The sequence below is a fragment of the Falco naumanni genome, chromosome 7 (genome assembly GCF_017639655.2).
Source record: "Falco naumanni isolate bFalNau1 chromosome 7, bFalNau1.pat, whole genome shotgun sequence".
NCBI lineage: Eukaryota > Metazoa > Chordata > Aves > Falconiformes > Falconidae > Falco > Falco naumanni.
In genome coordinates this window covers 61,323,935-61,341,372 of record NC_054060.1, presented here as the reverse complement: position 1 = coordinate 61,341,372, position 17,438 = coordinate 61,323,935, and the positions used below count along the sequence as shown (strand labels likewise).

General features: G+C 36.9%; 1 protein-coding gene across 3 annotated transcripts in view; it reads left to right on the top strand.

Moving 5' to 3' along the window:
* The window catches only part of SNX6 (sorting nexin 6), a 28,814-nt gene extending 11,578 nt beyond the window's left edge, over positions 1 to 17,236 (top strand). For 2 of the 3 annotated variants that reach the window (XM_040601422.1, XM_040601421.1), the window contains exons 7-14: positions 185 to 280; positions 1,596 to 1,701; positions 4,732 to 4,807; positions 6,099 to 6,138; positions 7,316 to 7,402; positions 8,341 to 8,500; positions 9,549 to 9,634; positions 15,964 to 17,236. In XM_040601422.1, the coding sequence (XP_040457356.1) occupies positions 185 to 280; positions 1,596 to 1,701; positions 4,732 to 4,807; positions 6,099 to 6,138; positions 7,316 to 7,402; positions 8,341 to 8,500; positions 9,549 to 9,634; positions 15,964 to 16,017 (705 nt within the window). In that variant the 3' untranslated portion in view covers positions 16,018 to 17,236. Of the gene's footprint in view, positions 1 to 184; positions 281 to 1,595; positions 1,702 to 4,731; positions 4,808 to 6,098; positions 6,139 to 7,315; positions 7,403 to 8,340; positions 8,501 to 9,548; positions 9,635 to 10,434; positions 14,465 to 15,963 lie in introns of those variants that run through there. The other variant, XM_040601423.1, reaches the window with a different exon arrangement.
* Positions 17,237 to 17,438: the final 202 nt, after the last annotated feature.

The following is a 17,438-nucleotide window of genomic DNA, read 5'->3' as shown; positions in this document are numbered from 1 at the left end:
AAATGAGTTTGTCATTCTGGGTGCATGGTGACCTGTCCCATTAATACAGAGTGTAAGACTACGCAGAGAGCAGGAAAATTGGTTTAGGAGTAGCAAGTTGTGGTATATAGTTCTGGGTGTTTTTTTTAAAGCATTTCTTGCCTCCAGAAAATGAACTAACTTGATAAATGAATTTGTTTTTCAGTTGAGTGTTCGTGGGAAAAATAAGAAAGAGAAACTTGAAGACTTCTTTAAAAATATGGTTAAATCAGCAGATGGTGTCATTGTTTCAGGAGTAAAGGTGATTACTGCTTAACATATCAAGATTTAAAATGTATTAACATTGTTGTCCCCTTTTTTTAGTGAAAAAGAATTTTACATAACTACAAAAAAGGGATTTTTTTTTTGTATTGATATCTAGCTTAAGAATTAGAGGCAGAGCATAGGAAGGGACCTGTGGCCCTGGATGCGAGATAACTGAGAGGTATCAGATTGTTTCTGTGAGGGAGGGCTTTCAGTACTTTTTTTATGAAGTTAAGCATTTTTGAATCCATACATAATCGATAATCTGTTTTTTGTTCTAGCCTGTCATTTTATATAGTGGGAAGGTACACTAGCTTTGACAACTGCTGCAGCTCAGAAGTTGTGAACAGTGTAAATTTTGGCCAGCCTTGTAGTATGCTTCTACTGTTTCAAAGCTAAGAGCAGCAGTAGTGGTGATACTGTTTTTCCCAGTAGGTGCCAGAATGTAACTGAGACCAAGAAAAAAAAAATAATGAAAATTCAATTTCATTTTGACTTTTCCAGAAGTCGAAAGACTATTTTTATAACAAGCATAAAATCTGCAGAAGATGATTTTGATCTCCTTTCTTTCTAGTGGTAACTTTACAATTGCAAGCAAATTAGAGGAGCTAAAGTTTCTAGTTGTAAAATCTTGAGTCTTGAAACTGCTGGGAGGTGGGTATAACCATGGATTAATTATGACTTGGAGAAAAATACAAACTCAACATAACCAGCAGTTTTCCTAAGCACATTGTTCAAAGCTCATGTTGTAGGCTATTCCGTGGTATTGAGCATCTGTGCTATTTTAGAGGGGTTTTTAAATAAATACAAACCAAATATCTCATTGTAATACAGAAAATATTAAAATTTACCTATGTTTACCAACTTGAAAGAAATCTGTCATCAATATCAACATTTCTGAGCTAGGTGTTCATATTGTCTTTGCTGTGTCTGCAGCATCTGTGTGGACACAGGGTGTCTGTCTTCCCCCCCCTCCCCTTTTTCTAGGTAGATGTCTTTTTATTTATTCTATTTTTCTGTCACTGATGTGGTAGTTAGTAGTGAAATTATTTCTTTCACTTCAGGTTTAGTTATCTAGACCTTTAAGATGCTTGTTACGAGCTCTTAATTCTTACAAAATTCTTCATAAAACTTCAGATTGTGATAAAATAAGTGAAGTAATCAATTTATAGAAATGGCATTTTAGACAATAAAAATAGATTGTATTTCATGTTACAGCAGTGTAGGCAAATTTACTCTGTAGTTGCTCTGTACAGAGTGAGTGAGATCCTGGGTTTTAAATTGTTCTTTTTCTTTTTTTTTTTTTTTTGTAGGATGTGGATGACTTCTTTGAACATGAAAGAACATTCCTTGTAGAATATCACAACAGAGTCAAAGATGCCTCTGCCAAATCTGATAAAATGACAAGATCACATAAAAGTGAGTTTTTTTGTAGGGTGAAAATAATACTAGTTAAAGTGTACAGAAGTGGTTTGTGGGGAGCAGTAATTTTTAGTTTTCTTTTTGCATGCAAAAAGGGAATTAATTTCTCCAAGTGTAGTCTTTGGATAGTCTAAGGTTTAATCTGGCTTTCGAAGTTTAGCCTTTGCTGCAATATACTGGATGGAGTAGGAAAGCCCAATGTGACACTGAAGATATCTTGATTCTTCATGCTGTCTCTTTGAAGAGGAACACGCTTCATGCAATATTTTTTTTTGAAGTCTGATTCTTAGTTTTTAAAGTGTAAAGATAGGTAATATAACAGTATATGTGATTTTACTCCTAACAAACTTGCTCTTGATTGGATGAGCTTGCATTCATCAGGGTGCAATTTCTTGGCACAGTAGGCATTGCATTACCTTGCTGAGCAGCAAACTCCTATTTGGGCCATTAGTTCTAGACCAGGAAGCCAGGCTTACATTTTGCAGCCTTTTAGAATGAAGACTGGGAATGTGTATGTTGCTTGATTTGTGGGTTCCCTTTTCTTACTGAGGTGAAATTTTCCATTTAGCCATTGATTTCTCCTCCTGAGCTGTGCGCTAACTAACATGATTTCTGGAAGCTTTGGATAGTTTTCTCATGTGCAGTGCATTTATTTGAGAAAATGGAAAATCTTTGGTTTAGAATTAGTGAGTTTTGAGAAGCTCAGGAAAAAGTTGACCTTTATTGCCCATGATTTTAGGTTTTTGTGCCCAGATAAGGCAAAATTGAACTAATAGATTCTGTCTACTTTCTTGAAGTTTCTGTCTGATTCACAGAGTCTGTCTTTGCTATCTACAGTGTCCTGGTTTTAGCTAGGATAGAGTTATTTTCTTTTCAGTAGCTGGTGCAGTGCAGTGTTTTGGATTTAGTATGAGAACAATGTTGATAACACACTGATGTTTTCAGTTGTTGCTAAGTAAAAGTCAAGGACTTTTTGGTTGTTAAGGCCCTGCCAGCGAGAAGGCTGGAGGAGGAGAAGAAATCGGGAAGAAATATAGCCAGGACAGCTGACACAAACTGGCCAAAGGGATATTCCATACCACAGAATGTCATGCTGAGTATATAAACTGGGGGAGTTGGCCGGGGCCTTGGGATTGCTGCTCAGGGACTGGCTGGGCATTGGCCGGTGGGTGGTGAGAAATTGGTATTGTGCATCACTTGGTTTTTTTCCTTTTTGATTTTGTTCCTCTCTCCCTCTCCTTTTCCTTTTCATTACAAATGTTGCTGTTACCATATTTTGTTTTATTTCAATTATTAAACGGTTCTTATCTCAACCCATGAGTTTTGCCTTTTTCCCCATTCTCCTCCCCAGGAAATGGGGGGAGGCAAGTGAGCAGCTGTGCAGTGCTTAGTTGCTGGCCAGGGTTAAACCGCGATACGCAGTAATGTAGTTCACACAAAACCAGACCACAAACCTTTTATGAATCTCCATTGGTAAGGACTCTAAAGTGGATATTGAATGAGGTATTAAACCAAGAATTTACTAAGCTCTCCAGATGCTTCTCTTGCTGTTGTGTGAAGAGTGAGTCTTTCGTAGCTTTAGTATTTGTGGTAGGAGATGGAGGGAGTCTGTTATAGCTTAGTGAAGTACTAAGGGACCCTGTGTTGTCTTCATTCAGTTCCCACCTGAAATGGTTTCTGGTGTTTGCTTTCTTAAAATGAAAACTGAACTTCATTCACAGGTAGTTAGGTGCCAGAATTTAGGTAGTGAGAAACTTTCACATTGGTTGTAGAACCCAGAAAATTGTTAGAAATTAGGTTGTAGAGGATCAGATGGGAAAGGATTGATCAAACTCATGACAAAGCTTTACTGGTTTTCAGACTCAAATCGCCTAGGATGCTTATTGACAACTTCGATATTATCAAACAGCAAATTGGGACAAATGGCACCTTTTGAAATTCTGGCTAGGGGAGTAGAGCAATGGCCTGGGAATCCTATTTTGGAAATGGTCAATCTGTAGTTTATGGATAACTTAGGACTGACAGAGAGCTGCAGGGCTCACAAAGATACTGACTTCCTATTTCCAGCAGAAAATCTATTTTTATGTCTAAATGGGAGGAATAGAAGGGGAGGCTAATGGCTTTCTAATACCATTCACTGTAACCAACTGCACTGATTCCCTTGGGATGTATGGAGTAATTAATTGGTTGGAAGGTGACCCGCTTATCTGTTAAAACAAGGTTGTGGTACTTACAAAAAAAACCCCAAACTGCTTAAAGGCATATAAACGTCAAAAATATTGAGCAAATATATTTTCCTGTCATTGCATGGATCTGTTAGCATTTTCATCTTCCACTGAGTTTATACTAAATGCTCTTTAAAAAAGCCATGAGTGCAAAGATTTTATTTTTATGATTACTATATAGCAATACCTCACCAATCAAATTATGCAGCCATCTTTATAAACCCTGCTTCTTATTTCATGGTTTAAAATGCTTGAACACTAATGCTACTTCAACCAGTGACCACTTGTTGATGAGGTAAGAATTTCCTGAAAATCAGGTGTGTGCTAGAAGAGGTGTTGTGCATATAGCACTGTATTTTTACAGTTTGGATTTTGCATTCAGTTTTCTGCTCTCAGGTACACAGACTTATCCTTTGTTATTGTTAGATTGTGGGGTTTTTTTCCAAATAACTTTAGGCTTTAGAATCAGATGTCTGTTCAGACTTCAGCCATCGAGTTTGTACATTTTTCACCAAAATAAAACATAAAAGTTGCACAATAAATTTACCCAGCAGAAGCAGGTGCTAATTATATTAAATATTTCTAGATAAATTACGGACTTCATGATTTGGTGAGAGCACCACATTTATTGTGTGAAGTTATCCTTCATAATAAGTGACATGATTGAAATTTTATTTCTGCTTTTATGTTAAAGCATATTCCTTTTAGAAAAATACCTACTCTTGAAGAAAGAGAGGAACTTCAACATTTTCAGGAATAAGAGGAATGAAATAGTAAAACAAGTGCTTTTTTGTTCTTCTAGATGTGGCAGATGACTATAATAGAATTGGTTCTTCATTATATGCATTAGGAACGCAGGACTCCACAGATATATGCAAGTAAGATACTGTTAATAACTTATGGGGGAATTTGCTAAGTAGCAGTCTTAATGGTGACATGCTGAGATTGGTAGCTCTCTTGTTATGAGAAAAACAGTATTTATTATAGTTGTATCACATTAAGAGATTTTCTTCTTTAGTATTTAATTTCTGTAACTGTCTGCTTTAATAATTTTGCTTTAACATTTGTCTGGAAAAAATGCTGTTTTCTGCAGTTTGTAGAAAATTACACAGATAAGGTGGAGCAGTCCTCACAGAACAAGAAAACAACCCAACTCTTTCACCAGCTTAAGTGTTTTAAGTGCTTTGACATGTGCAGCAAGAACAGGTCTCAGCCTGAGTATACCGATTTTTGTGGGTATTCCCTGTACCAACATCTTGAAAAATAGTTTTGCTGTTCTGGCAATTTTACTGCCTTTAGGAAAAGAAAGAAGTCTACAGAGATCCCTAAAATTTTGAAAATAGAAGAGGTTCTGTATGTACAGGCGTTTGTCTTCCCACCTTTCAGTGATTTGCTTGACTATGAAGCTTGGTGTATCTGAAAGTAGAATTTAGTTAACTAGCTTAGAGATGTTGATGCTTGTGAACATGTACACTTACTAGAGTTGGTGTGATGACAGGTAAGAGAATAGTATGAAAGTTAACTTATTTTTATTAATTTACCTGAATTACAGTGATATACTTCCAAATGTGGTGATAGCTTACATATCAATTACTTTGATTATAGTATTGAGATTCGATGTAGTTTGTTAGGGTCCATCAGCAATTGCGTCTGTCTTGTGTCACCACAGTATGACTTGACTGTAATTCAGGCTGCTGTTACGCTGAGCCCTTGTATTGTCTCCTGTGGTGAAGATGTGCCACATTGTTGCTCAGCCTCCCTGAATTTGAAGTAGGGTACGCGTCATGTTTATTGTGTGAAGTACATTCCAATTTGAGTGAAGGATGCTTAATAATAGTGTAAGGACTGTTATATTAACCAGAGTGGTGGTGTTTGGAGTTTAATTCACAGAAGCATAAAGAATCCCTGAGGAGCTGTGCCATTATTCTTTAGTAAAAAACATCCATCCATTATGCTTGCTTTGTCCCTTGCCTTTTCGGAAGTTGTACAATTCCCTGATGCTTGAAGTGCTACAATTTGAAACTATTACGTTGTCTGAGTTGTGTGAATCACAAGTCTAAGCAGTAGCTTTACAGTCTTTATTGCCAGTCATAGATTATATTTTGAGTTCTAGAAAGTAACGAGACTGTTCAAATTAATGTTTTAATATAAGCTGTTTCCTTTGTGCAGGTTTTTTCTGAAGGTGTCAGAGTTATTTGACAAAACAAGGGTATGTACTATGAAAACTTTTTAGATAAGTTTTTTGTGTACATCCTGGAAGTGGCAGGACATCTTGTGTCAACTAGACATTAATATGTGGATGTTTTGTGGATGCTGCTCTATGAAGCATCTGAGCAGTGTATGGTAGGCAATGAAAAAGCATGAGATTTCAGTCATCTGATTTGTAAAATGATAGATCTTTAGGAGCTTTCAGTCTACTAAACATTTCTAGGCAGTCTTCCTGTCTTCTGTGCAATACACTAGTAAAGTTGCTGTTCCTCTAAAGTGCTTGGAGGCCTTCCATACTTGTTACTGGGTATCACAGAATTTGTTACGGAAAAAAGAAATGAAGAAATGTAATCCTCAATCCAAAAAATGTCAGTCATGAAGCTTTTTTCTGGAGCCAAGATCTGTTTCTGCAGTTATTTGACTCAGAAATACTACTGCTGATGTGCCTAGCCAGATTTTCAGATATTTTGTCTCTTCTGCCTTATTTGTTTGGCTTGATAGAGCAGAAGATGCTTGCCACATATCAGGAAGAGTTTTGAATTAAAAACGTGTGCATTTCATAAATGCAGGCAGTTGTATCTGCATAAATATATACTTTAAAGAAAATTAAGTTAATGGAACTTCTTGCTTTGACCTAAAATTTTGCCTTTTAGAAATTTTATTAAAAATTAAGATTTAAAAAATGCACTTGCAGACTCTTTCTAAATTCGTATACATGTCTGTTTCAAATACAAGCAAGTAAATTTATTGATCTTTTGGACCATTTAATAGATGCAGTTGCATAACTGTCCTGCAAAGGTGCCTTAAAAATGTGTTTTCCTTTGATCTCAAAGCCAACACAACTTCTTGTGCAACTCTTTATACTAGATAAGTTTGTTTCTCTGCGGTTTTTCTAGTATGCAATACATATAATTGAAATTGGGAAGAAAGTGCTGTTTAATGTAGAAGCTAGTTCTCAATTACTGCTCGCACAGTAGGTTATTGCTTACATTTTAATACAAAATTCTAATACTGTTTCTGATGATCCATCTTTAAGTATTCTGTCACAAATGATCTTAGTTTTTGAAAAAGAATCTGTCATGTACTGTTGTATATTTTATGTTGTATTTGCATCATACAAACGAATACCTAAAGTCTAGATTTTCTTAAACTGATGCTTTTACTTACTGTTTTACCAGAAAATAGAGGCCCGGGTATCTGCTGATGAGGATCTTAAACTTTCTGATCTTCTGAAATATTACTTAAGGGAATCTCAAGCTGCTAAGGTGAATCTATGGGGTTTTGTTCACGGAAATAATGTTTCTTTTTTAAAAGAGAGAGAGACAAAGGATCATATCGAGAAATACACAGTAGATAGGTTAAAATGCTGCCACCTTTAGCCTGCAGTTTCTCCCTCAACTGTATTATACTGTGTGTGTATATATACATCTCTGTTGTATGTAAGGAGTAACAATGCAGTTGCTGACTGTGGGACTGACTGGAACTGTGTGATCCACTTATCAGGCCAAATTGTGAAGTATGATTAGAAACAGTGGAAGAGCTGTTGGTGAATTTTTCATGTGTTTGCAATGTGTTTGCTGCTTGTAGGCTGCAAGCAATTCTACCTTTTTTAAAAAAATTAAAATTGGATACTCCAGATGACTTCCAAGTGCTGATACAAACACACATGGGCCAAATTTGTTATTCTATACCTACAGAAAATTCCATTCTTAGTGTTGTTTGATGTAAGATGATAGTGACATGACAGAATGAGGAAGTGTTTGACAGAAAATGTCTGTAGTTAGAAGATGACAGCAATAACTGTTGCACAAAAAATGCTACTGCTGGTTTTTGGGCCCTGTGTGTATTTCAAATACATAATATAAACATAGTTTGTTTCTAATCTAAGAAGCTGTGAAATTTCCTGTGATTGCCTCTTTGTGTAGGCTTTTTGGAATATCATTTAAGCCATCTGTTGCTAGTCTCTGTCAGACATGATGCAGCCCAAACAATATTATATTGCGAGTCTGATCCAGTATGGACATTCCTGTGACTTGCAGGATGAAATAAAAGTGAATTCAAATAGTTTAGTAAGAACTCAAATACAGCAGGAAAGACTAAAATGAATCTGATATTTCTTATTTTTTTATTACTTTGTATATACTAAAATCCTTGGATAGATCCTCGTAAACTCTATACATCCTTTTATGCTTTTTTTTTATAGGATCTCCTGTATAGAAGATCTAGGTCACTAGTGGATTATGAAAACGCTAATAAGGCATTGGATAAAGCAAGAGCAAAAAATAAAGATGTGCTGCAAGCTGAAACTACTCAGCAAATATGCTGTCAGAAATTTGAGAAAATTTCAGAATCTGCAAAACAAGGTATTTGGGTTGTCTTTGATCCTACGTTACTGCTTGAAAATTAACAGATTTTAGGATATTTTTAATGAAAACAGATTTTTGTTCCGTTTCCTAAGCAGAACTATTATCTTTTAAGCAGCATTTACTTATTTTGGAAAGTTCCAGTGATATTTTCCTTTGGCTTCTCATAGCTCCATTAGGCAGAACAAAATCGAAATGCAAATTACTTGTTAACCACTTTCTTTTATATGCATAAGATAGGATACAAAATTATAATTGCTATCAGTAAAGGCAAACCTAATCTTTTAAAGTATTGTTGAAATTTCTCCTTCTGGTTTTATGCATTCTTCTGCGAAGGCAGCAGTCTGAGAAGACAGAGATGACACTACATTAGAAAAGGGAGAGATCATGAAATGAGATTTCACTGAAGTTGCAGAGTTACAATAGTTCTACAGAAAAAGAACGTTATTTACATGTTGCCTTTTTCCTGGAACCTTACTCTCATTTTTTTTCTTTTTTATTACGCTAGAATTGTTGTGAATGAGTAGGAATCTGACTCATTTGGAGCAGATTTGTTCAAGGTTTAAACAGAGTGCTCTTCTGTTTTTATCATTTAAGAGTTTTTTGACTCTGTAAATCTGGCTAATGATTCCTATTAATGAGACAGTGGAAAATGAATGATCCTATTTAGTCATAAAGGTATATGCATAAAGCGTACTTGTTTTCTCTGTTCTTCATGCTAGTTTTAACTTGGCATCTTCCCTAAAGACTTTCACATATCAGCCTTGAATGAGCAGTGCACGTAGAATAAGAGAATTAAATGCTTAAGAGCATCCACATTACAGTCTTTTCTTTCAAAAGAGCTTTGCTTCCACAGATGCAATGATGGTTTGTTTTCATCCAGTGGTGTAGCATTATCTTTGAGCCTGGAATGTGCTGAGATTATACTTGAGTTTTTTTCCTGTTGCCTTCTTTCATCCTTTAGCTCTTCCATCCTGAAGGAAACTCTGTTAACAGTTGAGGGCACTAGCAATAATACTGTTAATGAATCCATTTTTATTTTCTATAGAACTGATAGACTTTAAGACAAGAAGAGTTGCAGCATTCAGAAAAAATCTGGTGGAACTAGCAGAACTGGAATTAAAGCATGCTAAGGTAATTGTGTTGCTTTTTGGTTTGTATTTAAACTGATTTTAAGTATTATATGCTTGCATAACTAAAATGGCTGCATTTGTTGTGTGATACACGTTTCACATTCAGGAGAACTTTGAATAGTAGAGGGGGGGAAAAGTACAAGTGAAGTATCTCTAAGGGGACTAGTGTGCTTGAGGTGCCTTTGGAAAAATCTTGAAGACTATTTTGGCTTCAGTTTTGTGTTTATCTAGCTATTTGGTATTCATAGCTGCACATCTTGCCATTTTAGTGTGAGATAGGAAGTAGTTTCTCCTGTTATGCAGATGTTGGGGTCACTTGATGTATAGGATAGGCTAACTATTAAGCATGAGATCACACAGGCCTGTCTGAAGTCAAAGCAGTGTTACTCTGAGTAAGGGTTTTGAACCTTTTTACCTTTTAAAGTGTGAAGTGCTAACAAAAGAATGTCACAGAGTCTTTTCAGTAAAATAATTTTTTGCAGGAAAAAAACTTTTAAAGGGACTGTACTGTCCTTAAATTTCACAATGCATTTGATTCCTTTAATCCATGAGATGAATGGTTTTGGTTAAATCAAATTAGCTCCTCTGATTTCATCGACAACAGTCTTTTACTAACAGCCCTGTAGCAGGAGGTAGTTTTCTTTTAGAAGTCAACTCTAGTATTTCTCATTCTCATCACAAATCTGAAAGTGTGTTAACTACTAAGCTTTGAATTTATGCGGAATAGATCTGTTGAAAAGACTAGTTAAGAGTTGTATAGTGTTGCTCAGTTAACTTGTTGCTACTTTACACTCATTTCAGTTGTGTTGATGGTGTCATTCTTCATTCTGCCAAACCCACTGTTTGGAAAACTATTGCACCATAAAAAGGGCTGGTTTGCGGACCTTTTTTCTTTTTTCTTTTTTCTTTTTAAATCTTTGTAGGTATAAGTTCAGTTTGTTTGGACATTTAGCTGGTAAAGTAATCAATAAAGTCTGGAATACTCCTTTTCGGATGTACAGTGCTTACTTTAATGTGCTATATCAGAAATTCAGCTGTATTTCCCCCAAAGTCTTAAAACGTCTCGTAATACATTGGCACTATTCAGCCTTCCTACTTCTCTGTGTGTAACAGCTGTCTATATCCAGCCCTGCGTCTCCCAGAAATGCCCATGTTTGGTCATGAATGTACTGGTTACAGGTTTTCCTGTCCTAACAGTCAAACGTGCAACAGGTTTTATTGATTTGCCATATCATGCTTCAATAAGGGAACGAATCCACAGCACTTCTGTCCTGCTTCAGTCACTGACTCTTCATCATCTCTTGTAAGTGACCCTTGTTGAAGTCCCCACATGCCCTGGAGTGGAATGCTTAAAAAAAAAAGTCTTTATCTTCTAAAGTATCCTTAAAGAGTCAATTGTATTAACTCTCTGTGCAAATCAAAGTTTTGTATTCTCTTGAATTTTGACAGCTAATAACTCTGGAAGATGGGGAAAATGCTTAATTTTTGTAGCTTTCAACTTACTTGATAGGGTTTTTTTTGGTGTCCTCAGTTTACCTGGAAGAGCTTGAATTTTTGTAGCCATTCTTCTTTGTCACCACAGCCCGTGTTTAAGACAGTTCTTCAGATGGTCTGTTTCAGTTTGTGACTTACCTTGTCTTAGTAAATTCGCTAACAAGTAATAGAAACTTTGAACTGTAGTCCTGGTTTTGAAGATGAACTATTTTTTTCCTGACCCTTTTCACCTAACTTTATCATGGAACACTGTAAGATTCACTAGACAGTTTGGAATATGTAAAGCTTTACAACATAAAAGGTCATTTTGACTGAGGGTGACAGTTCTTGAAATTTTAATAAATGTTGTGACTTGCTGAATGAAAGGGTATTTTGTTTCTCACTAGGTTTGAAAGTTCTGTTTTTTCAAAGCCTGTGTTTCATATTTATCAAAACAAGCCACCACAGATGGATCAGTTAGGTTACTGTGCTTTTATTTCTACAATTCCTACAAGTGCAATAGATCATGTTTTTCATTTTTATATGATGGGAAATTTTCTTGTTAATGCTATAAGCAGTGTATTTGAGGATAGTCTTACGGACAGGTTTTCATTAGTCTGTAGAGAGTACTGAAGGATGAAATGGTTTGGCGGAAACTTTCTGAGGTAGTTCTGTCAAAGGAAGATATGAAAAGACATGGGATTTTTTTTTTGAGAGAATTGTGCCCTGATGTGTGAAGAGCAACGTTAGGGAGGAACATGAAGGTTTATGCTTGTCCCAGAGGGGATGTTTTTATAGTTGTTGCAATGCAAATCATGAGCAATGCACCCATTTCAGGAAGGCCAAGTAGCCCTGCTTTTGGCTGGGCTAAACTGGGATGTTTGTAGACACCCAATCCCTCTTGCAGTAGAGCCAAGAGGGTTGGCAGAAGCAAAAAGCAAGCTACTTTTTCATGTAGGCAGGCAATAAATTAATGAAGTCAGATCAAAACCCCCCCTGCTTTAAGGTTCCGGACAAAGTACTTAGCCTGCTGCTGTGTCAGTCCCTGTCTTCATGCTTTTGCAGCTACTGGAGGCAGATGACGTTTTAGCAGCCCCCAGCTGGAAATTGCTTGGCTTGTCAATGGCATGTGGTGCACAGCACTCCCAAACTTCCTAACAGGTTGTGCTACTCAGGTCTAAGTGCTCTTTCCAGCAAAAATGCTGGCTGAGGGCAACAGATAACACTGCTGCAAGACTTGCTACAAGCCTTCTGTTGTGTGGGTTTTGCTGGCACAAGTGCCTCCAGACTAGATGGCATGCAGGTGGATCTGTCTGTGAATCAGACTAGCTGTGTGTCTCCTGGATGTGGAGTGGCCTGGCACAGAAACCACAGGGGTGAAATCTGATGCGGCAGTGGGTGCTGCACTCACCTGAGAGGCTGTCTGTGGGAGGAATTCAGCCACAGGGAAGGCTGCTGAATTTCTTACTGTCAAAAGTTATTTGCTCTGTGCGGAATGAAAAACACAAATCCCAAAACACAGAGATCGCTGCATTGAAGAACTCGGAATGCCCAGTGGATTGAGAGACTGTTCTGAGGCATAGCTTCAATTTCCTGAGCTGTATCTGGCCGTGTGGCTCTAGAAGACTGAATAAGGAATCAAGATAGGGAAGTCAAGCTTTTAGTAGATCAAGGACACTGTATATACAAATACTAAATACACTCTCTCTGCTCAGGTACTACTTCTTTACAAATACTTGTTTTAATCTGCTAATATTCTCTTATCCTTTCCTGGTTGCAGTTCAAGTCTTTTGAAAAAGCTAAAAATTAGACTATGGGTTGAGATTGCTTTAAGTTGATGCAAGTACACGCTACTGCCAGTAAGGATGATGATGCATGACTCTCCCTTTCCCTTGTGTTGGCATTATTAAATGTTCAGCTGCGTAGTAAGGTGGAGCTAAAAATTGCTCTGGGTTTTTCTGAGCTTTACTTTCAGTCTTGTTTTCACAGCATCCCTTGTGTCAAAGCACACAGTTTTGGCTGGGAGGGTGTGGGAATAAAAGAGAGCTGCCACTTCATCAGTAGTGTGTACCCTAGATTTACTTAAAATAGCTGCCAAACTGCAATTTTAGATTCTGCGTGGTCTCTGACCTATACTAAACAGACTGATGTTTCTTTTTCTATGGCCGTTCTGTCTGATTATCCCGCTAGGTAGTGTTTAGCTTCTCTGTTGCTCGCTTTGTGTTTCTTCATGACTTCATGCAGCTGTAGCTAACATAAGACCTGATTAAGTGTGTGGGCATTTAGTGCAGAAGCTGCATTTAAACCTATTCAGTATTTTAAACAGTGGATTTTGAGGTGTTCCTGTGTTGGACTTCCATGTTCAAGAGGAGAGGTTTTATAGTTAGTGAAGCTGCTAAGGTTATAATCATATACTTAAAGTATTTATAACCTTGGCTATACTTTCAGAGTATTTTGACATATGAATTGTAACTAAGACAGCCACTTCCTCAAAAAAACAACAAAATCTAAACATCTCTTTCCACAAGTAGTAATATGTACGTTCTTGCCCCTCTGGGTTTTTGTGGAAAAAGTATTTGTTGCATTACTAGCAACAGATGTCTGTTTGGAACTGACAGAAGAAGGGAGTAAGCAAAATCCAGCACTAAGGGATTTGGTTAAATGCTTTGTCAGTAATTCTTTCTTTCCTGGAAAGGATGTTTCTGTCACCGTGGTTCTGCCAAGAACTGTAATTTCCAGAGCTTAGGAGCCTGAGCTGGCAAGAAACACTTTCTGAATCTGAATTTGTAGGATTTTCTCGAGCTATGCTGATCTCAATCAAATGTCAGATGTTGCAGCCAAAAAGAGTAACGGCTCGCAGCCTTTGTGGTCCTTCATTTATTATAACTTAAATAAGGTTGTTCTTATGAACTTTGTAAATTAGATTTAATGAAAATGCATGATATGCCTATTTAGAAAATTTCAGTAGACTGGCAGAGTCTGGTGTGTAAAGGACATCTTTGGTACCACATAGTGGCCTGTGAATTGCAAGTATGCTTCACACTGCTGATGGGCTGCAAGGAGATGGCCAGAAGATTACTGTCACACTTTGTGGACTGCATGCATGTTACCTGCAACAAGTATACTTCAGACTGAAGTACTGCATTTGAAGATTGAAGACTGAAGCATTCCTTTTTGTTCATTACAGCCAGTAATCAGCTGTTCAGTAACGAAGACCTTAAATTTATGAATTCTGTACACTACAAAGATGGGCCACCAAGTCTATGCATCTCACATATACTGCACTTCTTCATATCACAGAATTACAAGCCATCTAAATAGCTTCTGACTCTCCTCTGCCAGTATAGGCATAAAAGGGCAAAAAAAGCGGTTGAAGCCATAACTGAAGTCGTTGTCTCCTGGATAAGCCTGAAAAGGATTCAGTAGGCACAACTGGGAATCTTCTGCTTTGAAGCCTTTAATTCAGTTAATGGTTTAATCTGGATTATAAGAACCTTATATGAGGGATAGAATTACAATTTCTTACCTTTGTGGGCTGAGGGCTGATTTGTGCCTGTATACCACAGGTTACTTAGAATGCTTTCAACTGAAAAAGTAAGAATTACAAATTCTTTAGTACTTGTGTAGACTATTTGTCATGGACATGCAGATCACAGCTACTGATACAGTTTAATTACATACTTTTGTCTGTTTGAAGTTTTCTTTACATGTTTCTTTTTTGATCCAAAATTTTTTTTTAGAAGGAAGCAGTTTCTCCCATGTTTGTAACTGGGCATTCGGACTGCTTTGTTCTTGCATTTTGTCTGAACCTGATAGGAAGTATTTTTAACACTGTTGACAACCTCTAATGTTGTTTCTTACACCGAATTTTCAGATTTGGGAACAAATCTAGTACAGCTCTTTCATAGTGAGTAGCCAATAGTTTAAAGTTATCTAAGCATAAACGAGTGCACAAAATAATGTGACTATCAGGTTGCTTTTGGGATTTTTGGTGGGTTTTGTTTGTTGGGTTTTTTTTGTTGTTGTTGGTTCCCCCCCCCCCAAGTAAATCCTGTCTTACTTGTCAATCACATTTGCTTAATTCACAAGGGCTCTTTTTAAAGTGTCAGTTCTGTAAATTCATTCAGAAATCTGAAAGTCAGCCTGTATGTTTTTATGGTAGTTAGATTGCTTTAAATAAGATTAAAAATTGACGTACAGGTGTTTGAAAAGAAGGGCAGAAGTTGGCCTTTAGAGATAAGGCTTAGTTAATGATCTGATAATCACTTCTGTAGTTCCAGCTCTAATGGCTAAAACTCAACTTTGATGGCTAAGTGCCTGGCTAAGCATGTAAATCAGCCTGTCGCCTTTCAGACAAGGCCGGTCCTTGAACAGAGCTAGGAGCTTAGATGGCTGCTCTAGCAAGGAGATCCCGAGTGCTGTCAATTGGTTAACACTTCTTGATGAATTCAGTATTCTGTATAATATATGAATACTTCTGCTTTGGGAGTAATATTCCAATAATGCCAATACTGTATTCAAAATTACAAAGTTTTCCTTTTTTAACTTCATTGCTAAAAGGGTGCTCTGCAGTGAATAGTTTTTGTGGCCAGGCTAGATCCTCAGGAAGAAATGTGAAAAGGGGACTAAATGCTTATTTTTGAATCTCAGGTTGGCTCCGTTTAGTTCCATGACACAATGCTCCTACATGCCAACAACTCTTTGAGATAGAAGTTACTTACACAAATATTTCTACATAAGCTTAGTACCTGCCTGTTCTCCTTTAGTGGTGCCACTGATACTTAAAAAGAACATCTTTTTATCACAAGTGTGAAAGAAAGTAGGTAAATGTGGTCATATTTTTCTTTATTTTTACAGGGTAACTTACAGCTGCTGCAGAGCTGCCTGGCGGTGTTAAATGGTGACACATAAGCTACACTCCATCCTCCCACTAACAAGGGCTGCCCTCCTCTGGATTTTGTTTTCATGACTTCACGTAGGCATTTACAATTCACTGGAGAAAACATTTGACAAAGTGCACATAAGCAAGCTCCTTCTTTCAAAAGAATTAAAAAAACCTCCTGAAAGTAGCTCCAGACTATATGAAGCAACAGCATACTTGTTATACATACATATTCCTGTTTATTTAATCATTATATGCTTTCATTGTTCAGAAACCAAATGCTCTGTTTTTGTGAAAATAGCCAATATAATTATGTTCATGTTATGAATACTATGATACGGCTACCAACCTTATTTACCTTTGTAAGTAATTTCTGAGGTTCACCATTTGAAGCACATTGTTCAAATGGCCTAAATATTACCATTAGATATTTGAATATTGTTACTATAATGGCATTGTATACACTGTCTTTAGGTTTTTTTCCATGTACTGATATCAAGAAACTTAATCTTTTTTTCAATTGTGAACATTTTCTTAGAAATTTTGGAGAACTTTGTGTAACCTTTATAACTATGATTTAAAAAGAAAAGCAAATGCATTAGTATGTTTGCCTTAACTTGTAGACTAATCCAATTATTGTAAAATAAACCATGAAATTGATGATTTTTCTAAAATTATGCAGACATTGTATCATCTGTAAGCTTAATATTTTCTAGTAAATCAGATTAATTAGCTTTTTCTCTAGTCACCCTGTAAAACCATTGAGTAGGTATTGGATTGGTCTGACACTTCGCACCCAGTAATTTTTCACTTGCATTCTCAGGTTTATCTGTTTGTCTGTTACTTTCCTATCCAGTGTACTTAAATTGTTTTGAGCTTGGTGGCTGACTCTGCAATTTCCTTGGCAGAAATGCTTTTCAGAGAATTTTTTTGGTTTCTTTTTCCAGAAAGGGGAAATAAAAGTAGCGGAAGGGAGTTCAGAAGGTGCCTAAAATACCAATGAAATGCAATACTGCCCCATGTGGATACCGTTAAGAAGCTTTGCTTCGGGAAAAAAGTTAAGGTGTCCCCAGTAAAGGAATGCCCGAGAAGGATCTCATTCGGCTAACTGGACTTAAAACTTAGAGCTCTGGATCCAGTTTTATTTGTTGTATTGCTTTGTCTCTCTTACTTGAACCTTGAAACTTTTCCAAGAGGTGCTGTCCTGTTGTGTAATTTCAAGATGTCATAAAATTAGATTTTACTTGATGAATTGCTCTTCACAGTGGGATTGCTGCTTCATATGGGTTTGTGGCCCTCCCGCGGAGCAGCAGGATTTTGGGTGAATGGGATGTTTGGAGGTGCAGATCCACGTAAGTCAACGCCTCTGATTAACAGACTCCCCATACTGCCGCACAGAGCTGTGTGCTTTGGGTTTTGCTTTTTTTTTTGCTTTTTTATTTTATTTTTT